The sequence below is a fragment of the Vipera berus genome (genome assembly GCF_964194415.1).
Source record: "Vipera berus genome assembly, chromosome: 1".
NCBI lineage: Eukaryota > Metazoa > Chordata > Lepidosauria > Squamata > Viperidae > Vipera > Vipera berus.
The window spans coordinates 322750568-322777620 of NC_138202.1; the positions used below are offsets into that span (position 1 = coordinate 322750568).

The following is a 27053-nucleotide window of genomic DNA, read 5'->3' on the forward strand; positions in this document are numbered from 1 at the left end:
AAACCTCATTGACCTGCTTTCACTGCTTTTCTCCAGCCTCCCTGTGAAATACTCACTTACTCGCTTGCTTATAGGCTGCAGGTTCTCTGTTCCTTCCAAACGGGAAAAAAAATTGTAACTTTTTTTTTCTTTTGATGGGGAACCATGAGAACAAGACTGTGTTTTACAGCCTCTTCTAACTATACTGTAAAAATAAAAACACGTCCTTTTTCTGGGTTGGAAGGAAGAAACAAACTGCTTCTTTCGTTTGTTTCAAAGCAAACAAAAAAGATCAGTGCTTTTTGCATCAGTAGAAAAGCTTGGAAGTGGCAGCTTCTTTTTTTAGTGTAGTCATCATAATTTCTTCTAAAATTAGTAATAAAATTTAAGAACAAATATTAGAATATAAAGGAATAAAGTTAAATATAAAAAATAAAGTATAAAGTAATTCAAAATAATAAAAAGAAAAAATAAATAAAAACAAAAACTAGTAGTAGATGCAATTAAAAAAAAAATAAATTGCTGTTCCCAGCCCCTTTTGGAATATGGCTTTCAAGATGTGCCATAAAGCCCAATGCAGTTCTGTAGCTGGCAAACATTGGGCGTTATTCCATATATTGCTTTATTAGTTTATTGAATAAATCTTAAATGTTTAAATTCATAAAGCAAATTAAGCCAGAATAGAACAAACTCTAATATGGCAGGATTCCAGGACATTGTTTCGATTTATATAACAGGCTTATGTTTTAATCAAAGGAGGGCAGATCAATCAGTATCAAAAGTGATACAGTGTGCTACATGCACATGTATAAAAGATATTTCAGCAGAATATTCTAGTATGCCCTCATCACCTGTATCAGCCATCCCAATCTGGTGCCCTGTGGATAGGTTGCAACTAAAAGACCCAGAATGTCCAGATCTCCATGACCCAGTCAAAAGAATGTCTTGAACACATAATGAAAACAATCAGATACTTTTGTATGAAATTATGCTAGAACCATCCCTTAAACTAACACCAAAGAAAATCTGGCTGTATAACTATGGAATTTATTGCCCTAAGATGTGACAATGATCACCAGTTTAAATGATTCAAAAGCAGATTAATGAAAGATCAGGTTATCAATGTCCACCTCTCTTAGTGGCAATTTACTGCCTTCTGAATCATAGGGAGATGACCTCAAATATCAGCTGCTGGAGAGCAACAATCAACAAGCCTCTTATCTTCCTCGGTATGTTTGTGAGATTTCAGAGGATAGTGTATCTATGTGATACAAAATGATGGTTTGCTGGCTTGATTCAACTATGCTCTTCACAGGCACTTAAGCCACATAGATTTGCTAGACTCAAGGGGCATAAAAATGTTTGTAATACACAAGTAAATAAGTGTAGAAGTCTGTTCAAAGTGGGATCAAGTTCTGACTGACACAAGCTTGGAAGTTGCTTTGTCCAAATCTGATCTGCCTCATGATAGCATAAGGCTGTTGCATGCACCAAATGACTTGATTTTTAAAAAAAATCAAACACCCATGGGAAGTTTATGGGTAGTCACATAACTCCTAACAAATGAAAAATGAAACACTAAAGAATTACAACTATCTATGGAAACTTGTGTACTCCTAAACAGTTGGAAAATGGCACCAAATTTCAGTTTTCAATGTCTCTCTAGCAAAGAACAGTCATTTGTTCAGTCAATCTCTTCAAGGATCGCTGCTGTTTAAACCAACTAATATGCTGCTCAGCAACAAATGTGGAACACTGTGGCCCAGTGTCTATGAGGAAAACATAGAGACACTGCAGCCAGAACAGGTCCAAATAAGGTTTACAAGCACAGAAGCCCATGTTCTGAAGTACTCTGAAGGCTTCTTATGTTTGCAAGAGCTCATGCTGGAACAAATCCATTTGTTTCTGAAGTGCCATAGGATATTCTGCTTTCAGGGCCATGTGGCATTCAGAAAAATATGACAGAACCTGTTCTTTTGAGAACTGAAGAATTATCCAAGCATTTGGCTTTAAAGACCTGTAGTCTCGAACCAGTTCCCATTCATTGCCATGGTGTTTTCACACCATTTTACAGAGATGTTTCTAATGGACTGAATCCATTGTTCTTCCACCTGCTTAACAGGGTTTTTCCTCATCTTTTTTTCTTTTTTAGGTCAATGACTCAGATGCAGCTTTACAAATTTGATGTTCTTATGTGCCGCTTATACTTTTGGGAGATTATGAGGATGGTATTCTCAATATATCTGGAAAGTGCCAGATTATGGCAGTAAATAAAATCAAATCTCTGCATCAATTGCACAGAAATTGATCTGATTTGGATCAATTTATACAATGAATTGATAATACAATTTATAAAACCTTTGTGCAAGCATTCATATATAACTAAAATTCAATTTGAGTCAGAACTGACTCAGTCTGATTCCCAAACAATTTAGAATAAAATCAAGTTAAAAACTAGAATAATTCAAACTGCATTTTGACACATTCCTAGTGTCTCTTTGATGGCAAACCTATTTAGGCAGCATTTATTGCTTTTGCCTCTACTTTCTTCAATGCTTCCATATCATTACTCTCCTAGATGACTGTTCTCACCCAACCCTTCAATGTGAATTGTAATCCAGAAAACTGAGGAAGTTCTTCTGGATTATTATTCTTGTAACATGGAGGATAGGTAGACAAGTATTCATTGCTATTGTTAAAGTCTCCAAATAAAAGACTACCGCCATATAACATATCCCTTTTGGCTCTTTTGTCCTTGTAATTAATGGCTTATCATATGAAACTTTAAAAAGCATACCTGAGTATCAACCCATTTAGCCCCATTAGGAGCATGTTCTACTCGACCATAGAAATGTACAGGAAGCATGTATTCAGGGCGGGCTTTTTCCCAAGGATTGCCATAGCGCAGCCAATCATCAGCTTCTTCCACCTAAAACAAGGAGAAATGACTTACTTCTTCGGCCAATGAAGTGTGATTAATGAACAAGAGCTTCTTAGTGGCTGAATGGAAGTGGGGGTACCCTCCCCAAAGATGCTCACTTAATACAGCACTGCAGTCATTCTGATGTCAAATAATGATCTTTTTAATTTTTCCAGTTTCTCTAATTTTAAATATATATCTTTGTTTTAATTGTCACAATCAATGCAATGGGAAATATATGGATATGAAAAACAAAATTTACTGTGCAATTGTTGATTTTGAGAAAGTATATCATAAACCTAACTTAATTGCTTAGAATAGCAATAGCACTTAGACTTATATACGGCTTCACAGTGCTTTACAGTCCTCTCTTAAGTGGTTTACAGAGTCAGCATATTGCCCCCAACAATCTGGGTCCTCATTTTACCGACCTCGGAAGTAGGAAGGCTGAGTCAACCTTGAGCCGGTGAGGATCGAACCTCTGGCAGTCAGAAGAATTAGTCTGCAATACTGCATTCTAACCACTGCACAACCACGACAAGAATTCTTTCCACAAATACAGAGTTGAAAGTTGATTCCTAAGTGCAGTAAGAGTAGCATGTGATAGAAATAAAGTATGTATGAGAATGGATAGAATGTTTAACAAATGGTTCAACACTGCACACAGATTAAGGCAAGGATAGGTGATGTCTTCTTGGTGTATTTAGGAGTAAATGTACAGTATAAAGGAAAACTTCTGGTGATGTTAAAGATAGATCAGTTGGGGACATGAGTGTGTGTGTACCTGTGTACGCCATGTTGTTGACAGAGAACCTGAATAATTTGTAGCAAACATTAGAAATGATTTTATAATGCGATTAGGAGAATGCATCTGAAAATCAGTGAATCTGACTCCAACAGATAGGTCTGACAGGGAAATTGCAATGAACAATTGCCAGCTGTATATAAATGGCAAAATATAAATAAGAATATGAATTTATGTTTCTTGGTAGAATATTTTACAAAAGTTGAAAAAATGGAGAAGTTTTAGTAATTGCACAGATTGGAAGCAATATAGTGGGTATAAATGAGGCATGTGGTGAGGAATGAATATGAAAAAAAAATAAATGTCTGCATATAACAGCATCTCCAACAAGCTCACTTCTAATGAAAGTATCTTATACATTTCTCAGTACATGAACTATGACAATTAAAATTCTTGAGGCTAAAACCTTAGAAGATGCTGCCAGCATTGATTTTATTATATTAGTTTACCTACATAGCTTCAAAGACTGGCATCAGGAAAGTAGCATTTTAGGATGCTAGTAATCCATAAAGGTAAAGGTAAAGGTAAAGGTTCCCCCGCACATGCGTGCTAGTCGTTTCCGACTCTAGGGGCCGGTGCTCATCTCCGTTTCAAAGCCGAAGAGCCAGCGCTTGTCCGAGGACGTCTCCGTGGTCATGTGGCCAGCATGACTAGACGCCAAAGGCGCACGGAACGCTGTTACCTTCCCACTGTAGTGGTCCCTATTTTTCTACTTGCATTTTTACGTGCTTTCGAACTGCTAGGTGGGCAGAAGCTGGGACGAGTAACAGGCGCTCACTCTGTTACGCGGCACTCGGGATTCGACCCGCCAAACTGCCGACCTTCTGATCGACAAGCTCAGCGTCCTAACCCACTGAGCCACCGCGTCCCCTTAGTAATCCATAGGATAACCTATTTAGTAATCCATAGGATAACTTAGTAATCCATAGGATAACCTATTTAAATATGTTTTTAACCAGGCTTTTCCACAAGATTTCTCAAATTTGCCATTATGGACAATACCTAACCTAGAACACTGGTGTCCCCCAAGCTGCTATCAGCTGTTGTAGCTACTGCTTATAGCTGGCAATGCTAATTACTTACAAGAAGTAGTTGTAAAATATATTTTGTGGGCTATATAAGGATGAGTCAACATCCAGCTACCTCTACAGGTTAATTTCAGTTTATATTAGTTTGACAGCAGACCCACTTTCTAGGGTAGTGGGTCAACCTTCACTGACTGTGTTCAAGCTGAATCTATAATCCTGGACTGAGCTGAAGGTTGGAACTGATTACCTAAGTGGCTCTGTCCAAACTCAATGGTTTTATGACTTTTAGTTAGCACAGCCACTTCACAGGAACTGCAACCTAACAAATGATGATGTGACCTCATGATGCAAGTACAAAGATCAGTCATAAGTACCTTTTGTTCAGCACAATTGTAAGTTTGAACTGTTGGTGAACTAGTGGTTGTTAAAGAAGGCTTACTTGTATACCCTTTGTATACAGATAAGACTTGGCTTCAATTTTGGGTATCTGTGATTAGAAGGTTCTCAGACAGTAGACTTATGCAACTGACATTCCTTCTTGCTGTTTTTCCTAAGGCTTTAGATAAGCTTTAGCTACCATCACAGTCCTCTCTCAAGATCAATTATCTCTAGGAGTACCTGACAAGACAGATAGAAATAAGGAGTGATCCTTCCCTCACCTGCCAGCCATTGACAATCTTTTGATTAAAAATGCCAAATTCATAGCGGATCCCATAGCCATAGGCTGCAAGTCCCAGTGTTGCCATAGAGTCCAGAAAGCAAGCTGTCATGGAAAAGAACCAATGCACGTTATTATCAGTCAGAAATAAACAGCCAGTCAAACAGCTGTTACTGATGCAACTCACTGTGTTTGTGTTTATAAGACTGCACAGCCCCCCTCAAACGAAGAAGGATGGGGGTGGAATGGTGGCTAAGAGAATGAGCCACCATGAAAGGTCTAGCTTTTATTTCAGCTCTTCCATGAACTCACAAATGGCCTTAGTAAAGGCACTTTTTATCAGCCCCAAACCCCATGTATTCAGGCAATACGATTATGTTAGGTTTCAAAATTGTTAGGTAAACGTTATTACTAGGTTAAAATAAATAAGTTTCAACACTTTAATTCATATAATATAAATTCTATAAAAAGGGCTTTGTAGACTTTGTATCTGTATAGAAAAAGCTCTCCATTTCATCATAGATTGTTACAGCTCCCTGTAGAATAATCTAAGTGCAGCCATGCCGGTAAAATTGACAATGCAGAGTTCAGCTTCTCACACCCACCCAGCAAGATGCTTATTAAGGCAGCTGGTTAACTGAGAGCCTTTCAAACTCTGCATCCTATTTTATCAGCTCTACACTCATTTTTTCTGCATCCTCTTATCCCCCTTATTGCAATACGGATGGTCTTCCTCCATAGAAATATACTGGCATCTTCTCATCAACAGTCATTGCTCACCTGCCAGACGCCCCAGTCCTCCATTGCCAAGGCCAGCATCTTCCTCAATCTCTTCCAACTCTTCTAAGTCAAGGCCAAGCTATTGGGAGGAGTAAGCAAAAGCAGAAAATACCATGATATATAAGGTTTTCTACTTGGAATTTCCATTTTTTCCCATTCTAATAAAGGAAGAACAAAGCTGCTTCTTTCTGATCTTGGAGTAAGGTTAATTTCTACACTCTATAATTTAGAATGGATTTCTATGCTTTTTATGAATATTGAAAAAATGCCACTGAATGAATGAATATCTGTTTGTGTGAAATACCTTCCAGTTTTTGTCTCTTTTCTGGCAGGATTCTTAAAAGACGCCATGGTCTCTCAAACTCTGATACATTTCCTGGGAAAATACACCCCCAAAACAAAATATTTTTTTAGCAGCTTTTATTGGAACTGTTTAAAATATTTATTACCGTAATCAGATTTAGGTAATTTGCTCAAATCACCTTTAGTAAGCCAGAGCAAATTTTAATCAATATGGTCAATCCTGCCATGTTACTTTATCAGAGAATGAAACAGAAAATTATTTATATCAGCAATGATAATAAAATTAGCTATATCATACTTTTAACATAACAATGTAATTCAAAATTAAATAGAATGTTTCAAAATTTAGGAGACTGCATAGGCCAATTACTTGGGTAGAAATTTGGTGTTGTTCTAACTGAATGGCAGCTGCTCCCAGCTGGATGGTAGTAAAGCATCAATATCTGCCTTGTCCCATTGATGTACTCCAACAGAATTTACCTAACACATCTGAATCTAGTCATCTGTTGATTTGGAAAATGCACATTTGTGTTATCAGGATTGTCCCTATCAACAACTTTGAGAGATAAGTCAAGTTGAGAGACCGGCCCAAGATCACCCAGTAGGTGTTTCATTTGAGATGAAATTTTAACTCAGATTTATTATACAGGTTGCCTGTCATGAAATACATCTAAGGGGCAGCTGGACCTGGAAAGCTTATTTTGGAAAGCAAAACAATATGCCCACAGCCTGATCTAACCATGTTTAAAATACTGCAGTTTAAAATAGAATATTCCTTTGTTTCTACCAAGATCCTCTTTCATATATATCTCCCTTAGCATCTGCTGTAATTTTTGCTCAATTTGTTGATGGCATTCCTATCGGTTGCTACAGAACCCATTCTTTCAGTTCCATGGCTTTTTCAAACTCCTTAAAATTACACGTGGATTACTTATTGTTGCTCATCTGGAATTGAGGACACAGAAGGTGGGGATACAGAAGTCCGATCTGAAGGTCTGCTTTTAATTAGACCGGGAGGGCAGTTAATCTTTTCCCTCCTTTTCATCCAGATCTTAATTGCTCCCAGCTTACATGCTAGCACAAAGTTAGAGAAAACAGCCAGAACTGTTTCTGGTGGGAAACTTAACATGGATGAAGTGAAATGGAGTGGATGGAAGAGGGGAGGGGAGAGGAGAGGAGAGGAGAGAAGTTGAATTTTCTCCTAGCATCACTAATAGCTTCAGATCCAGTTTAAATTAGGGAAGGCATGGGGAAGCTGCTAATTCTCACACCTCCCCAGTTCTTGTGTTCAGACCAAGAATGGGCATCCTCTTTTCCCTTGCAGTTGCTTTTAACCAAAACCTATCCCAAAATCCGATCATGGATAAGGGTGAAGGTTTGTTCTCAGAGTTTGTGGGTTGGTTTCTGACAAGCACCCACAAGCTTGGAGAACGAACCTTCACCCTCATCCTAACCTGAGATACAGATATTCGCCACTATTTCAAACCGATCATAGATCTCATAGGTCTATATCAGTGGTGGTGAACCTTTTAGAAACCGAGTGCCCAAACTGCAACCCAAAACCCACTTATGTATCGCCGGGTGCTGGGAGGGTGTGACCCGCTGGGTGGGTGTGGACCACCCACATGGCTACGGTGGTCATGGCAGACTGGATAGGCGTGGCCAGGATGGGCATGGCCAGCTTGATGTTGCTCCTGGGGAGGGATGCCTGTGGGGCCCGGGCAGGGTTGGGGGAGATCCAGGGGGTCTCTGGTGGGTGGGGCAGTGGGCAGGAGGGTGTCTTGCTCAGTTGATGGCTTGGGGGGCAGCTACACCCCCCCCAAATGCTGCCGTATCATGAAAGCAGGATGAAAACTCCAAAAAGCGACGAAAAAAAGTTAAAACAGAAGAGTGTCTCGTGATGGTTTTCTTCCCTGGGGGTTGGGAGGCATTGGGGGAGGCTCCTGAGCCCCACAGCTCTTCCAAGTGGGGGAGGAGGAGAGTGGGGAGGGGCTGTGCTGGGATTGGGGGTGCTCGTGCCTTTCACTGTCTGCTGCTCTTCTGCTGCAGATGCCGAAACTTCACTTGCCTGGCAGGGTGGGGATGCGCTCGGGCTCGGGGACGCATGTGGGGCTGCTGCCTCACTTGCCATGCCAGGGCTGGGCTGGGCACAGAGCCTCCTTGCCGCTTCTCCTGTGGAAATCGGGAACGCCCACCCCACCTACCACTCATTCCAGTGCTCTCCAGCCCATCACCAGCCAGCCGGGATGCCTCCCTTTGGGCTCCCTCGGCCTCTGCCCCCCCCTCCAGGCTGGGACTGGTCAGATTCCCCCGGTGGGGAGTACTGCTTCTGTCTCCGGCCAGCCCTCCTCCTCCATCCTCCTCCTCCTTCTGCGGGCAGACTGCGGCTTACTGAGCCAGGCAGCACCTCTCCCCACACGCGTCCTCAGGCGGAGAAGCTGGGTAGTCGCGGCTCTCACTGGAGAGCGGCAGATGGCAGTAGCCAACTTGGGATGAGGGGTAGGTTGTGGGCGCCCCCAATGTCCACAGGGAAAGAAGCAGCGTGGAGGCTCTGCACCCAGTCCAGCCCAGCCCCGGCACAGAAAGCAGGCAGCAGCCCCACGTGTGTTCCCATGCGCAAGTGCGCCCCTGCCCTGCCAAACAAGCGGAGCCACGGCATCTGCGACAGAAGAACGCAGGCGGGTAGCCGCAGTGGCTCTCCTTGCCTGCCGTCCTGCGATCTCTAGCCCGTTGCCGACCAGCCGGGCACGCTGAGCTCAGGCCTCGGGCAGATGGAGACCGGAGCGAGAGCCACGGCTGCCCAGCTCCTTCTCCTGAGGATGCATGCAGGGAGAGGTGCCACCCAGCTCGGTAAGCCGTGGTCCACCCGCAGGAGGAGGTGGATGGAGGAGGGCTGGCCGGTTACAGGCGCAGCGCTGCCCACGGAGGAATCTGAGCAGCCCCAGCCTGGAGGGTGGGAGAAGCCAAGGGAGCCCGAAGGGAGGCAGGCATGGTGCTCGGGGGTAGCTGCTCTCCCCCCTCCCTCCTGCAGAAGGGCTGACTGGCTTCGGAGTCACCTGGGCAGGCCTGGCCGTGCATCTGCCCAGCAGTGCTGGCGGGCCTGGCCTTCCTTCTTTCTTTCTCCCTCCCCTCATGTCCTTCCCCCACTAGCCTTCTGCAAAGCACAAACGGATACTGCGTTCTACTTGTCTTCTCCAAACTCATGCCCACCATCACTTCCAAAGTGATGCTCACTCGCTGCACTCCTGTCAAAACCTGCTTTTATAGCTTCCCCTCTCCCTGCCCAGCTCTTGCAGCTGTTCCCGCGAGAGCGCTGATGGATTCGGTTTCCCTACCTTCTCCAGTTCCCACTAGTCAGGCGCATGTGAAGAGGGGGAGGGAAGCGTCCCTCTGGCGAGCGTGCCGACAGAAACAGCTCCGCATGCCCAGTCTGGCATGCATGCCATAGGTTCGCCACCACGGGTCTATATAGTTTGGGTTGCTGTTAGTATGTTCATTTCTTTATTTTCCATGCTAAACATTCTCAGCTTGGTTTCTTTCCAAATGAAACAACGGCTCCTTGCCCAGAAAGACAATCTGGCTCTTAGTGAATTTGATAGCAAGGTAACTGTCCAGGGCTAAATCATATTAGCAGCTCTGCCAAAAAGCCTGGAATCCGTGAGTCATACTGCCTTCAGCAATAAACATTTTAAAGAAGTACTGTGGGAGGATTAGACTGAAACCTTACAAGGCTCTAAAGTTATCAGTCTCTTTATTAATATAGTTTGCATCTAGATATCAAACGGATAAGAATATTGTAATGAGAGTAAGAAAAAGAAGAGAGAGAGGAATGGTGCATTTGCACTGTGAGGTAGGGCTCATAAATATAGTTTATACAAACTATGGCTTGGCATTCCTTTTGAACAGGTAAAAGTTAGTGTCTGTTAAGGAGGAATGCTCCACTCTCAAAAGGCTATGGATTAATCCTTCAAGGTTCTCAGAGATGGAATAACAAGAAATCTAACAAATTAAGGTTTATCTGATGGTTTGGGGAGGAAATGGGATCTGAAGTTTAAAATACAAAAATAGCTTGGCATTATGCTTAAATCTGTCTATTTTCTTCAATTTGTGATTCAGTAGATTAGCAGCAAATATTGAAGAGGTCCCAGTAACATAAGTAAAATATCTGTGGAGTTAGCTGGGCTCCGTGTACAGTGTAAAAATTTGTAGTTTTTATTTTATGTCCACATTTAAAGGAATGTGATTGCTAATGATTTGCTAATTTCCTTCCTTGTTTCATTCTGTATCTTGCAGATCCTATGACTTTAATTTCTATTCTGTTATCACCAGAACAAGAGGAAGAAAGTTTTTTAGGAACTCATATTCACCTAATTTGCAAAAGAACACACCTATGATTCTTTGGTTTTATAAACCCTTTGTGATTTGCTGAATCATTATATTGGATTCTATATGCAGATCATCCTTTCTTTGTGAAATTATTAAAATTGAATTTATTTTCCATAAAAATGGGATTACATAATTAACTAGATTTAATCTTCAAAGCTGATACTGTAGAATCAAATACTATTTATGTCATGCTCAGGTATTACCCAGGCTGTTTTTTTCACTTTGTTGTTTTCCAATGATCACATCAATGCCCCACTATTTTAAAGGCTCATGGCAGATGATTATATGTGTAATATAATTTTATATTTTCCTGAAAAACTAGGAAGGGAAGAACCTTCTGTAAAAAACTGAGACTTTCTGAATTTTAACATCATTTATGAACTGTCCATACAAATATTATAAATACCTCCTGCTTCCTTATGTACACAAACTGAATAGCACTAGTCCAAGCCTCAAAGGCGGAACACACCTGATAAATAGCTTCATCGCAGGCATTCTGCAGACCCAGGTTCAGCATCGTGTTCTGAAGTGTTCGGCCCATGTAGTATTCCAGAGACAAGTAATAAATACGCTAGGAAAGCAGAGAAAAAAAGAGAGTTTATATAGTCTAATATGTTTTGCACCCTGAGCCATGCAGTAGGTGACAGCTCTATTCTTATTATGTAACCCTTAAAGAAAGCCTAGGAAAAAGATCTCTGATGTTTGGATCTCTCCTATTTCATCCTCAGATCCACTTTTGAGGTCAGTGGGATTGAGAGATGGCTAGTCCAGACTTATCCTATGCTTGAGTGGGGATTTGAACCAATGTCTCGCTAGTCTCAACCCAACGTTCCAGCCAGTATATCATACAGACTCCAGCTTGGGACCACAGAGAAAGTAACGATGCAACCCTTCATTTCATTTTTGCCAACTAGGGCAGGACTACTATATTGTATATTCTGTACTGTAAATTCCATAAAGGTACTACAGAATTGCAGCTACATTTCAGCAACCTCGAAAAATTACTTCCCTGCATATATGTTCCCTCTGTGTGTCTGTGGATATGTGTATGCATTGTGTGGGTGCCTGAGAATCAAATCACGTCAGGTCTGGATGTGCTGCCTTTTTACATGGGTATTACTATCTTCTCCCTTGTTTCATCTATGTGAACTGGTATGTATGCGTGCCCTGGGAAGGCCAGAGTTGACTGTATATGCTCCATTCTGGGTCATATAACTATGGGGGGCTTAGAATGGAATAGACAGGTTGCCAATCCTGCAGCAATACTTTGGGATAACTTTTCAAGAATTTTTTCTTTGTAATGTTTGGCAGGACCCAACTCATTTACAAGTTCAGTCTTTTGCTAGCTTCTCCTGCCTTACCTAATTTGGTCTAATTTTGGAGGGTTTTTTTTTGCAGGGGAGGATTTTTCTGCTGATTTAGTCTCAAGCCCCTTTACACATTATACATATCATAGTTACCCATTCTTCCCATTAGACTGGGAAGTATTAAAAGTGGGGGGGGGGAGGGTTGGAAAGATTGTGATAATTATAATAACTCCCTCCAAATTGACTACATTAATTAAAAGTCATTTTCTTTCTTTGTTGAAGAATCACTTAACTTACATGTTAACAAAATAAGCATATTGACAATTCACACCTGCGCACCAAGTATACTGTAGATTCATCTGTCCACCAAAGAACATAACATTCCTTTTGGACATCTCCGTGAGCAAAATAGGTCTTGATCTACTCAGAGTGCAAATACAGACATCTCGAAACCATGATAATTTGAAATACTGGAGACATAGGTACAAAGAAACTATGGGTTTTTGATATACAGTGGTCATTCTAAAGCATATTAACAATTCTGTGAATTTTTGTACAAAATGTGGTAACAGAGAGCAAGGCCAAATGACATGAGTTAACTGCTGAATTGTAATTCCAATAGCATAGCAATTGTACTCAACATTATAAACTTTGGCCGTGTCATGAAAGGGAATTCATTAGAGAAAGCAATTATGTTTGGAAGAGTTAGGAAACCAGGCCATCAAAAGAACACAGTGGCTGGACACCATCAAAGCTGACACCAGCCAGAATAAAGAAAAACTCAAAAGTGGTGCAAGATTGGAAGATGTGGCAGACCACAGAATCACTAAGAGTCAGACTGAATGGATATCATCATCATCATCATCATCATCAAATGTATAGACAACTTTCTGGTGTTCTTAAGCATATTTTAAGACCTAAAGGACCTAACTTTATATGTTTAAAAGCAACGTTCAGAAATCTATAAAAACAGGACATTCAAGCTCATTATTCCACAGCCTGAGTGTTTAAAAGTCTCAGGGGTTAGATTTAGCCCAGAGAGATCCAGTTTCATGTTCTCATTTGACTACAGACCTCAGTCAGAACTTTAATCCACCAACTCTCTCTGATCATAATCTAATGTGTTGTGGGAATAAAATTAATAGGAAGCCTATATATGAGCTACTTTTTTCTCAAAGAGAAAAAGTGTTCTATACACACAGGATATAAGTACAGTACTTAAGTAAAAAGTAAATAAGGAGAAAATTTCTTTGAACTGTTCTGCCCTGACTTCCCTAATGTACAGGTGAGAATAACCTGTAATAAGTAATAATTTACATATAATTTGCACAAGATGAAGCAGGTATTTTTTTCATGTTGCAAAGTCTGGGCTACAATGTTGTAATGTAATCATTTTTAATACACAATCTTGGATTAGCATGACCAGCAATGAGTTCTGAAGGAAAAATGGGAGCATTTTTGCTCATGCAAGATGCAACAGAATATATGGCTAGCAAAACAAAGTCAAGGTCAGTGTGGTGCCTGAGTGTACAAGAATAATAGAAATCATTCAGGAAAATGCTACCAACGAATTGCCTGTAATAGGGATTTTTAATCTATTAGGCTCAGTCTAATATGATAGTCTGAGCTCAAAGAAAGGCTACCACAAAGAAGAGGGAGTCAAGCTATTCTCCAAAGCACCTGAAAGCAGGACAAGAAGCAACGGATGGAAACTAGTCAAGGAGAGAAGCAACCTAGAACTAAGGAGAAACTCCCTGACAGTTAGAACAATTAACCAGTGGAACAACCTGCCTCCAGAGGTGGTGAATGCTCCAACACTGGAGGTTTTTAAGAAGAGACTGGACAGCCATTTGCCTGAAATGGTATAAGGTTTCCTGCCTGAGCAGGGGGTTGGACTAGATGACCTCCAAGGTCCCTCCCAACTTTATTATTATTATTATTATTATTATTATTATTATTATTATTATTATTATTATTATTATTATGAGATGAAAACTATAGGCGGCCTGTCTTGTAAATAAAAGACAAGGGAATAAAGCAGAATTATTTAGCCTCCCCCTTTAAGAAAATGATCAAGATACTAATGATGAGATCAATATTTCCTGGGCTTAAAATTATACCAACTGTGTTTGTTTTCTTTCTTTCATTGGAAATGGAACTTGATTTAGCAAGGTTCTTAGAGGAGAAGAATATTGTAAGTAAAAAGGATTTTACTAGTGGATTTTACTCCACTAGTCGCTGCCGACTATAGGGGGCAGTACAGAAGGGTTTTTTCTCAGCTTGTTTGAATGGCAAAAACTATGGATATTGACAACTAGAACTTAACAGGGTTAGTTTTTGGCCTTACCATCTGTCTTCTTTTAACATATGAAAGGGTGTGTGGGAGTAGGGTTAATTTGAAACTTTGCACTGTAATTTTAATTGCTATAAACTCTCTTGTATGGTGTGGTATTACTTGATCAAGGAGAAACACAATTGGGTGCATAATAATGAACAACAACCCCACAACATTCATCTGTGCAAAGAAACTATGGTCAGAATTTACCATGTATGAAAAAGAAACTGCTCACTACCATCATACATCAGTGTACTCATTAGGGTTTATTCACAGAAAAAAGTATACTTCAAGATATGCAGCCCTAATGTAGGAGAAAGAGAGGCAGAGCCTGGAGGTGGAGTCAAGAGAGGAATCAGCCTGGAGTCCCAAATGGTCCAAATCCAGCTGTTCTTGAATTCTGTTAACTCTTATCTAGCACCAATTTAGTGCTGACCAATAGTTGACTAAAATAGGCATCATGGTCCTAACATTTTGCAACTGGCACTAACAAGGGCCAGACAAAAATACAGAATGTAGATCTGAACAGCCAACCTTCTCTTAGTTTCCCCAGCATGAAATACACTTCAGGGTCATGAGAGGAGAAAAATGGAGTCATCCCAATAACCAAAAATTTTCACTCTCAAGTTTCTTCACAAATCTTAGCCTTTCTGCTTAGATCTAATAAATATTTCAGAATGGTTCAAGGGATCTATTTCCGACAATTTTATTCTCTTTCCTCAGGATGCGATTTATTTTTAGTCACTTGCAATATTGGGGCAACGCAGTGGCTCAGCAGTTAAGAGCTAGCAGCCCAGGTGCGAGACCCAAGCACCAGGCGATGGGGTGAGCTCCCATCCTTGCCCCAACTGCTGCCAAACTAGCACTTTGAAAGCATGCAGATTCAAGTAGATAAAAAGGTACTACTATAGTGGGAAGATAACAGTGCCCTGTGGCATCAGACTGGCCACCTGACCGCAGCCAATAACTTTGGACAGCGCAGACTCAATGGCCCTGAAGCAAATTATATATGACAATAACTATCAGTGCAGCATTCTGGGTCACCACAAACAAGTGGCTCTTCCCCCAGCATCTACTGCTTCCGCAATTATGAGGTGAGCACTTTCTGTTTACATTCACATTCTAAACAGTTTGGCTCTACAGTTTGCTATGTTCCTACAAAGCCAACCACATTGCCTGGTACATAGAAACAGCTCCATGATGCTCCAGTATCTGAGTCTTTTACATTGTCTGGGGCTGATGGTGGTGATGGATTAAATAGCTACCAAAAGCTCTAGACTCAAGTAATTTTATTTGCATGTCTAAAAGGCATCATTTCACAGTAAGAGCTGGAATGACAAATAGGAACACTAAGTTCTTGATGACCCAGCTCCTCAGCCTTTAATAGTAGCTTGAGATTAGTGAACCATTTCATTAATTTTTCATGCTAAATGCCTGCATGCTAGACTCCCTTGTATAAGAACAGGTCCAGTTTTTGATTTTTAAAAAGTTTTCATCTTAATTGCAGAATTTCTTAAGCAGGTTCTTTTTTGTACCATGCACATTTAGTAAGTTCTGTCCAAGTGGTGGGTGCATGAACTGTTTTCCTCCAAAAACTGGCATAGTCATAATTATTGTCATTCAGATTCCAGGTCTGACTGGGGAAAAAAAATCCATGTAATATCTGTAGATACTCTGGTTCTTTTCAGATCACATAAACCTAACTAGAATACATATAGCCAAAAATATTCATGCATGGAAAGGATGACATTTTAAATGCTGGAACTCCAAATATTCCTACTTGAATATTTGTGATCAAAACTGGGGCAGGCCCAATGTTTAATTCCTCTTGTGTCCAAGCCTAAGGGAGCTCATCTGAACAAATCTCATGCAAACCAAAAAAGTCGATTAATTCACTACAGATCAGGATAGTGAGTGCAAGAGGTGAGTTCCTCTTGCATTCTCCAATCACCCTATATTTGGATAAAAAGACTGAGTTCTCAAGACCGTCCAATGAACTCCACTGCTGAGCAAGGATTGTATGTAGGTAAAATGGGTATAAATCTCTCCCATCTCTTCACAGTGATAATTTCAAAATTGTTCCTAAGTACTAGGAAGTGGATTTGTACAAACTTAAATCAGCTGTCCTGTGATTGCTGGGAAGCAATCTCTTTTCCTATAGCTGGCAGGAGATGGTAAAACCATTATCCAGTTAACAATTGTTTGGGGCTTCACACGACTGTGGATTTTGCCGCAGAAGACCTTCTACAGTCTTAATAATCTTGGATTGTACATACACATCACACACACTCATAAATATAAAAACGTGGCCTACTGGATGGGTGTGGCTGTGGTGGTCATGGAAGATTGGGTGGGTGTAGCCAAGGTGGGTGTGGTCACCTCAATGTTGCTTGTGGGGAGGGACACCTGTGGGGGGCGGCTGGTTGAAGAGGGACAGTTGTCACCTCCGAGGCATGGTGCGGGTGCCCACAGGGAGGGCTCTGAGTGCTGCCTCTGGCACCTGTGCCATAGGTTCGCCACCACTGCTCTAAGCATTTACAGTGCCTTGAAAAATGCACAAGAGCCAGTTTTGTGTTCCCCTCTTCCTCATCTTTTAATATTTACTGTGGTTGCTATTGTTTTATTATTTTATCTGTACTAGTATTAATGTTTGTAAGCTGCCCAGAGTCATCTCTTACTCAGCTGGGGGGGGGGCTAGATAAATTTGGAGGATGGTTACACGTATCCACTGTGCTGTATACCATATGGTGCTTTTCAAAAACATTTCATGATAAGGTAGTGGTTGGCTTAAAGCAGGGGTCTTCAAACTTGCCCCTTATATGGCATGTGGACTTCAATTTCCAGAATTCCCCAGCCAGCATGCCTGGCTGAAGAATTCTGAGAGTTGAAGTCCACAAGTCATAAAAGGGCCAAGTTTGAAGACCCCTGGCTTAAAGGAACAGCTGGAAATCACTAAGCTTTTGCCAAAATCCCAGTTTAGCATTTTCTGTATGTTTGAGATAAATGTGTAAAGGCACCAGTCATGTCTAACATTTACAGAGAAGAAGACATGCTTCTAAATAGAGCAATGCCTCACGCATCTCCCAGGGAGAGGAAATAAAGCTCTCAAATGTTTCTGCTTATTGACATGTCTTCTCTTTTCCCCCTTTCTGGGTAATGGTAACATTTTTTGAGTAGAAACCAATTTACTAAGTCAATATATTTTTGATGGAATCATATTTTTAATGGCTCTAACTTCCACAGAGGGAGTCTTATAACAATATAGTAGATGTCTTCCGGTGGCTCCGCGGCGACGGAGACAGCCTTCCCGGGCTGCCTGCGGCTCAGCTGTTGTTTTTTCGCCCGAAACAGCGCCGATCAGCTGTTCGGGCGAATTAGAAGCCCCCTCCTCGGGAGAAGAGGAGGGGGTGAGGCCCCAGGTAGGGGTAGAGTTCTCCAGGGCCGCCTGAGCTTGGAGCTTGGGCGGCTGAAGGATTGAACTCCCCCGAAGCCTGGGTTGCTCCCAGCTGGCCAGCGTCTCTGCTCCGGATTTCTTGGAGCAGAGCCAGCCGTCTGCGACCACCCCTGCCTGAAGAAAGGACTATGGATTAAAGGAGCAGGCAGAGCGGTACAAGAGGGAAAGGTGAAGAGGATTATTTTATTATACTCTCGAGCTTGATGGACTTTTTAAACTTTAAGTGAAAGTGCGTCACAATTGAAAAGTAAAAGATGGCGGCTAAACCTCCCCCTAAAACTCTTCGGAGTGGTGGATCTTCTCCGGTGCAACAATCATCGTTACAGGCGCTGCATCCTCCTGATGTACTGACACCGAAGGATTTACGAGATGCGCTGGATAAACATGCCCAGGTACTTTTGGAATCAATTAACCAATCAATGGGTGATAAATTTGCACAGATGGAGGAGAAATTGGAGAAACTGGAGGAGAGATTAGAAGAGAGGATGGAACAGAAGTGCAGCGTGATGAAGGTAGACATTCTGTCCTCAGTGCATAAAGTGGCGGAATGTGTGGAGGATTTAGATGAAAAAGTGGATGATCTGACTCAAAAGAATGCAATATTAGAAGTTAAAGTACGGGAGAATGAAAATTTAAGAGACAAAATGGAAAGGGAGTTAAGCCTGGCTCAATATTACCAGATGCAGTTTGCTGTTAGAATCAGAGGTTTAAAAGAGAACATTAAGGAAGATTTAAAGCAGCTGGTTTCTGAGGCTTTTGAAGTGGTGTTGAACCAGCCAGCATCTGAAATAAGAGCAGCTATGGATAAAGTGTTCCGTGTTAACTCATGGATTGCCAGACAGAGAAAGTTGCCTAGAGATGTGGTGGTTTACTTTGCAAAAAGAGAAATTAGAGATGAAGTTATACGAGCTGCCTATGATGCTAAAGTTGTGATTGCTGATCAAGAAGTCTTGGTTTTAAAAGAAATCCCTCCAAAGATTTTAAGGAGAAGGAAAGACTTCACATTTCTTGTTCAAGAGCTCAAGCAACGAGATATAAGGTTCAGATGGGAGATTCCAGATGGGCTGATGGTGATGTATGAAGGCAAAAGGTATCGGTTGATTACTGTGAAGCAAGCGCGTGATTTCTACAATACATGGCCTGGGTCCGGGATATCTGAGGGAACACCTGCTGCCGGCATCAAATGCCCTTCGCCCAGTGCGCTCCCACAGGGAGGGTCTGCTCAGGGTCCCGCCGGTAAGAGACTGCCGGCGGGTGACACCCAGGGATAGGGCCTTCTCGGTGGGAGCGCCTGCCCTCTGGAACCAGCTGCCGGTGGAGCTGAGAACTGCCCCCAACCTTCGATCATTCCGCCGGGGCCTGAAGACCTGGCTCTTCGAGCTCTCGGGCCCAGACTGAGGAGGAATTTTTAATTTGGGGTTCTTTTTAACTGACTACAGGGTTAATTTAATATTTTTTAATTTGGTTCTTAATTTTTGTATTTTGGATTTTTAATTCCCTGTAAACCGCCCTGAGTCCTCAGGGAATAGGGCGGTATATAAATATAACTAAATAAATAAATAACTAAATAAATACTGTTTTAAAAGCAACCCCATTAACACTTCTGGAAGCTGCAAAGGGATCTGGAGAAGGTGAAGGAGAACATCAAGAGGAGGAAACAGAGGAAAATGGTGCTGGAGGAGATCAAGCTATAACTTCTTTGGATGATCCTAGAGAGCAAAGGGTAACGCGTGCTGCTTTAAAAAGAGCAAAGAAAATAAAAGAACAAGACCAGCAAAAGTCTTCAGAATCTTCACAACGTACTCATAGCCAAGCAGTGGGAGGAGCACGGCCTAAAGAAGATAGTCCTATCAAAGCAGTGCTTCAAGAGCTTTGGGAGGATATGCATGGCAACTAAATTTTTGACTTGGAATGTTAATGGACTAAATTCACCACAGAAGAGAAAGAAAGTTTTTCAATATTTAAAACAATTCAAGATAGATGTTATATGTTTGCAAGAAACGCATATTAGGGCTATGGACCAAAAGTTTTTATTGAACTCAAGACTGGGCACGCACTTTGTTGCCTCTGCAATGAATAAGAAAAATGGAGTGGTTGTTTATGTTAAAAGTGCCATAACAGCGGACTTAATTGAAGCAGACAAGCATGGAAGATACGTATTGATAGATTTGTTGCTAGAAGGCAAAAAGACGCTTTTAGTTGGACTGTATGCCCCTAATCAACAACAACAACAGGCTGACTTTTTTAGTTTACTTCATACAAAACTTACCCAGTTGGATTATAAATCTTTTATTTTTATGGGGGACTGGAATGGTGTTTTGGATGTACAGATGGATAAGGCTGGAGCTTTTAAGCGCATTCCAAGTCATGCTAGACTGCCTAAATCTTTTTTTGAAATGAAGGATGACTTGGAATTGCGAGATATTTGGCGTGAGAGACACTTGCGGGAAAAGGATTATACTTTTTATTCTGATAGACATCAATCTTTTTCGAGGATTGATTTTATTTTGGTGACTAATGACTTTTTTTTGAGGACTAAAAAGGTGAAGATTTGTGCAAGAACTATCTCTGATCATAGTCCAGTTTGGTTAGAGATTGATAAGGAGAAAAGAGATAGGCGCTCGTGGCGCGTAAATGAGAATTTGTTTAGAAATCAGAGAAATGTGGAAGAATGCAAACAGCGGATGAAGGATTTTTTTGTAACTAATATGAACAAAGGTACCTCTATGGATATGGTGTGGGATGCTAGCAAGGCATACATGAGAGGGGTGTTGATATATATGAATAACAGACATAGACGTGTTGTGGAAGCTAGGAGGAAAGAACTGGAGAACGAAATAAAGGAAAAAGAAAAGGCTTTGATTTTGAACTCAGAGGATGTGAAGACTAAGGAGGCTATTAAATTGTTAAGAGGACAATTTGATAAATTAATGGCTGACCAAGTGGCAACCAATATGCGGTTTGCCAGGCATAATACTTTTTGCAACGCAAATAAACCAGGTAGATGGTTAGCTTATAGATTGAGGAAAAAACAAAGGGCTTCTAATATAGACAAGATTGAGCACAAAGGAAGGGTTGTGTTTCAACAGGACCTTATCAAGGACGCTTTTGTGGATTTTTATTCTAAATTATATGTTAAGGAGAAAATTAATGAAAAAGACATTGATATATATCTGGAAAATGCTAGCATCCCGGTTCTTACGCAAGTACAAAAAGAAGGGATTAATCAACTGATCACAGAAGAAGAAATTTTTACAGCAATTAAGGAATTGAAGGTGGATAAAGCACCAGGTACGGATGGCTTGACTGCGGCCTATTACAAAAATTTACAATTAGAAATGATAAAACCGTTAAAGGAACTGTTCCAGACAATTCAGAGGGGGGGAAAGGTGCCACCGTCTTGGAGAACTGCTTTTATTTCTTTGATTCCGAAGGAAGACCAAGATGCTACTCAAGTTAAAAATTATAGACCGATATCGCTTTTAAACACAGATTACAAGATATTTGCTAAGGTTTTGGCTAATAGACTGATGAGGGTTCTGCAACAGGTGATTCATGGGGATCAAACGGGGTTTATTAGTGGTAGGCAAATGAAAAATAATGTGAGGCATATAGTTGATGTGTTAGAGTTTTTGGAAAGGAACAACCAGATTGCTGCGGTGCTAATTTTTTTAGATGCTGAAAAAGCTTTTGATCAATTGAATTGGAAATTTTTGTTGAAAGTTTTAGAAAAAATGGATTTTGGGGAAAATTTTTTACAACCGATTAGGGCATTATATCAAAAACAAACTGCCCGAATTATAGTTAATAATAGCTTGACAGAAGCATGTAATATTGAGAAGGGCACAAGGCAAGGGTGTCCGTTATCGCCCTTGTTATTTGTGTTGACATTAGAGATATTATTGGTTAAAATTCGGAATTCGGAAAAAATTAAGGGGATTCAAATTGGAGATCAGGACTACAGATTGAGAGCATTCGCAGACGATCTGGTTGTTACAGTGACCCAGCCAGAGAACTCTGTTGTGGACCTGATGGAGATAATAACACAATATGGGAAGGTTTCTGGATTTAAGGTTAATGTACAAAAAATAAAAATTTTGGCCAAAAATATGACATCACCGCAAAAGGCCCTCTTAGAAGGATTAACTGGATTTGAGATTGTTAAAAGGGTTAAATATCTGGGGGTGATTTTGTCGCCCTCTAATACAAAGCTATATAAAAATAATTATGAAAAGCTATGGGGGAAAATTCAAAAAGAATTGGAGAGTTGGGAAAAATTGCAATTGTCTTTGTTGGGACGGATTGCAGCAGTAAAAATGAATGTCCTGCCTAAATTTTTATTTCTGTTTCAAATGATACCGATTCTTAAGAAAGATTCTAATCTGGAGGAATGGCAGCGAGGTATCAATAAATTTGTGTGGGCAGGGAAAAAACCACGAGTTAAACTTAAGATTATGCAGGATACTCGTGAGAGAGGTGGCCTTAAATTGCCTAATTTTAAATTATATTATGAAGCTGCTGCATTAGTAGGAATAAGTGACTGGATTAATTTGACGCAAGGGAGGTTATTGAATCTTGAGGGCCATGATTTGTTGTTTGGCTGGCATGCATATTTGTTGTATGATAAGAAGGTAGACAACGTGTTTAGGGTGCATATTTTAAGGCAGGCATTGCTGAGAGTTTGGAAGAAGTATAGACATAAGTTAAGTTGCAAGATACCATTGTGGGCAATTCCAAAACACGCAATAGAAAATATACATGCTGGCTTTAAACATGATGTGACTACGTACAAGGAGATCCTCAGCTTGGAAAGAAATGTTTGGTGTTTGAAATCATATAGCCTCTTGCGAGAAGAGAAGGTTGTTCAAAATTGGTTTCAATATACTCAGTTACGGGCCAGGTGGAAAGAAGACCAGAAAAATGGATTTACAATGACTGATGAAAAATTTGATAAAGCAAATTAGAAATCAGGGACCAGCACATATCAAACGGATATATCTTGCATTGATAGAGATTGACTCAGAAACAGAGCTTGTTAAGGATTGTATGATAAAATGGGCCCAAAACATCCAGGAAGTTATCACAATGGACACGTGGGAAAAGATTTGGGTGAGGAACGTGAAATTTACTCAAGCTCAGAATCTAAGAGAGAACTTTTACAAAATGTTTTATAGATGGCATTTAGATCCTAAAAAGCTTGCAAGTATGTATCCGAATTATCAGCCTAAATGTTGGAGGTGTGGTGATGAAGATGCAACATATTTTCACATATGGTGGACATGTAAGAAGGTTAAGGCTTTTTGGATAAAAGTCTGGTGGAATATGCAGAAGATTTTTAAACAGAGGATAAAGTTTTGTCCGCAACTTTTTTTGTTGGGAATAATTGCAGACGCTACAGTTGTGGACACCAAGTTGATGTTGAACTTAATCACGGCGGCAAGACTTTTGATAGGCCAATATTGGAAGAAAGAGGAACTGCCGACCATAGAAGAGTGGACTTTAAAGGTTTCAGACCTGGCAGAGATGGCGAAGATTTCGGCCTATTTGAAAGATCATTCGCAAGAACGCTATATTATGGAATGGACAAAATGGATTGAGTTTATCCAGAACAAGTATAGGGTTAAGAAGTTTTATGTAGCATTTGAATAAGTCTTCTTTCGTTTTTTTTTCTTTTCTTATCTTAGTTTCTTTTTATACATATTCAATATTATTAAGGCTTGTTTTATCCTTTATAAGCTAGAGAGTGATGGATTTTAGAGTTTATAGTTGTTAGTATATGATTGTTTATGATTGCTTTTTATATATATACCTTGTATTTAGCTCTGGGAAGTCGGGGGGGGGGAGGGGGGGAGGGGGGGAGGTAGGGGGGGGAGGAGGGAGGGGGAAGGGGGGATTCTTAAAGGAAAATTGTATTTTAAAACTTTTCAATAAAAAAAAACAACAATATTGTGAACAGTTAGTCTGAAAGATAGTAAGTGATTCATATATACAAAGTGATATAAATAAAAACCTGGCTCTTTGAGCTATCTGGTCTGGACTGAGGGGTTTAATGTTTTTAAATTGTGATTTTATTTTTTGCGGCTAGACTTAATTTAATTTTAATTTTATATTGTATTGTTTTTAAATTTTGCCTTGTAAACCGCCCTGAGTCCTTTGGGAGTAGGGCGGTATATAAACCGAATTTTTATATATGTATGCATGTATGTATACGTATATGTATACACACACACACACATATTATATATCCCTTCAGAGTAACAAGTAGCAACACACCTAAGTAAGCATAATCATTATAGGTAGTTTTCAACTTACGACCAAAATTGAGCCCCAAATTGGTGTTGCTAAGATTGACATTTGTTAAGTGAGTTTTATTTCATTTTATGACTTTTTTGTCACAGTTGTTAAGTGAATCACTACAGTTGTTGAGTAACACAGTGGTTAATTAAGTGAATCTGACTTCCCCATTTACTTTGCTTGTCAGAAGGCCGCAAAAGGTGACCATATGACCCTGGAACACTGCAACCATCATAAATATGAGTTAGAGGCCAAGCATCTGAATTTTTATCACGTGACCATGGGGATGTTGCAATGGTCATAAGTGTGACAAATAAGTCATAAGTCACTTTTTTCAGTGCCGTAACTTCAGTCACTAAATGAACTTTTGTAATTGTAGGATTACCTGTATTTTCATTCAGTGGTTCTCAATCTTTTCTTTACCACAGACCCCCTTTAAAAGCTTTTGTGGCCACAGACCACCAAGATTTAACTCAAGATTTAAATCATAACATTTCTTCAAGCCTTTGAGGACCCCTTGTGACAACATCACGGCCTCCTAGGGTCCATGGACTACACGTTGAGAACCACTGATCTAAAGTATTTTCAAGATATAAAAGATCTGAATTGTTTCAAGAATTTGGCTCCTGCTACAAGATACACTTACATTGAATATACAGCTGGAATTTGTTTTAGAGAATTAATACTTCTGGGGTTCCTGACAGTGTCTGGTTGCCTTTTTAAAGAGCAGAAATGTGGCCAAGATGGAAGTTGCATCTAATTCAGCAGTCACTAAAAAGGCAGCCAGATAACAGAATCTCAAAGAAGATAAAATGTAATTAATTGGATATTTGTAAGGAAAAGAATGCAGGGCTAAATTTTAATGCAGTGACTTAATACAGAAAATGCCACCCTTTCAACATAGTTTATCTTCCAATCTATAGGAACTCTTATATATTGCAAATATTTTGAGGTGATTCTCTACAAGAACCATCAGCATGGCCAAATCTGAGGAGCTGGTTATCATGGGATCCTTTAATGCCCCTTACTTCAGTTGATAGCAGCTTTCCTCTGGTTAAATCTATATGTATGAAAAGGTAAGGTTTTTAAGCTATAGTGATTTGTTTCAAATATAAGTTATAATGGGTAGGTTCACATACATTAATCTAAACTTGACCTTTTAGGAAAACTAGATTTTCTGCAAGACAAGGAAAGAGTCTATTTGATAAGTAGGAAATTATCATGCTAGAAGTTGTTCTGGACATTGTGGGTTCGAGGAATGCTACTTGCTGAGAATGGGCAAGGCTGTGGCCCAAGATGAGCTAACTATACACATCAAAGCATATCCAGAAGTAACCTACAGAACACACACTTAGTAAGAAGTCTGATCATGGCAAATAAGACCTCCATTTATATCCATATACACAACAGGTATCAAATTATTATAAACATTCAGTTAAATTCTACAACACTTGCTGAGAGCAAACCTAATGGAAATTTGTAGCGCTTACTTTGAAATCAACACTTGCAGCCTAACCCTGATAATTTCTTTCTTTCTTTCCTTTCTTTCTTTCTCTCTCTTTCTCTTTTTCCTTTCTTTTCCTATCAGGTGATCACCCTAAGCCTTCTTTAATGCAATTCTGCATCAAATCATGCATCATTTCCCACAGAGAGGGCCTCCTCAGGGTGCCACCGGTCAGAGAATGCCGTCTGGTGGCCCCCAGGGGGAGATCCTTCTCTGTGGGCGCCCCGGAGCTATGGAACCAGTTACCGGTTGAGCTCCGGACGGCGCCCGATCTGCGCTCCTTTCGCCGCGATCTGAAAACATACTTGTTCGAGCAAGCCGGCCTGGCCTGAGGGGGGATTGGTGGGGTTTTTTTATCATTCTTATTGGGGTTTTTTACTATGTATCAATTGTATTTTAATCGGGCATGCATTTAATTATCTTTTAATTTTTGTAAATTTCTGTGTTTTATTCTTGCCCTGTACACCGCCCTGAGTCCTTCGGGAGAAGGGCGGTATAGAAATGATAATAAATTAAATTAAATTAAATTTCTCTCCCAATGAACTATACTGACAAGTTTCTATCATTCTAATGATTACCTGAGCATTTTTTGCCTAGAGCAAAAAGACTTAAAAATAAGATCTTTTCTACCTGGTATTCTCTCCCATTCAATCAGGTGACATCTGTAGTATAAATGAAAGCATATGCTAACTTGACCTACATTAGGTTTAGGAAACAGAAGGTCTGGACTCTACAATTAAGCTCCACAGCACAACTCTAATCCTTGGTATACATATTTGAAGTATACGCAATGATGCATTACATCTATACTCTCATCTGAATCAAAGCAAAGGGGCAAAGGCCTATTCACATTTTTCAATGTGAAGAGCAAAGAGAGGCTTTGATAGGGCTACTGCCCTGAGGTCACACATCAGCTGCTCATTCACATGCATAAAAGTAGGGACTGGGTATCTGTGGCTAAGCTGTTTACAGGACTCTGTCAAAGGTTCTCCTCCTTTGCATACTAGGGGAAGGACGAAAAGAGGAAGAATTGGAGTCCTTTATCTATATCTTAACTGACATGGGATTGACTCACTGAGCAAAGCCAATGTTTCTGCTGATCTTTACACTCTAGCTAAGTTGATTTTAGGAGTTGAAAGAATTAGTAATTGATCAAAGAGGCCTGAAACATTGTGGTTCCATCAACTCAGAAATGCTATAAGGAAAGGAGTTGGGGCAGGCCTCCAAATATAGTACAACTGGGCTCTTTAGTGAGGTCAGAAAAAATGTTGTTGTTAGTTGTGAAGTCATGTCCGACCCA

The 27053-nt window shown here is 40.4% G+C and overlaps 1 protein-coding gene across 1 annotated transcript in view; it reads right to left on the bottom strand.

The window, feature by feature from the left end:
• Positions 1-27053, bottom strand: part of PYGB (glycogen phosphorylase B) — a 54365-nt gene that overhangs the window by 21517 nt on the left and 5795 nt on the right. Inside the window, exons 2-5 of the mRNA XM_081313991.1 lie at positions 11329-11430; positions 6171-6249; positions 5392-5495; positions 2777-2908 (exon numbers count right to left, since the gene is read on the bottom strand). Of these exons, the coding sequence (XP_081170117.1) occupies positions 2777-2908; positions 5392-5495; positions 6171-6249; positions 11329-11430 (417 nt within the window). The remainder of the gene's footprint in view (positions 1-2776; positions 2909-5391; positions 5496-6170; positions 6250-11328; positions 11431-27053) is intronic.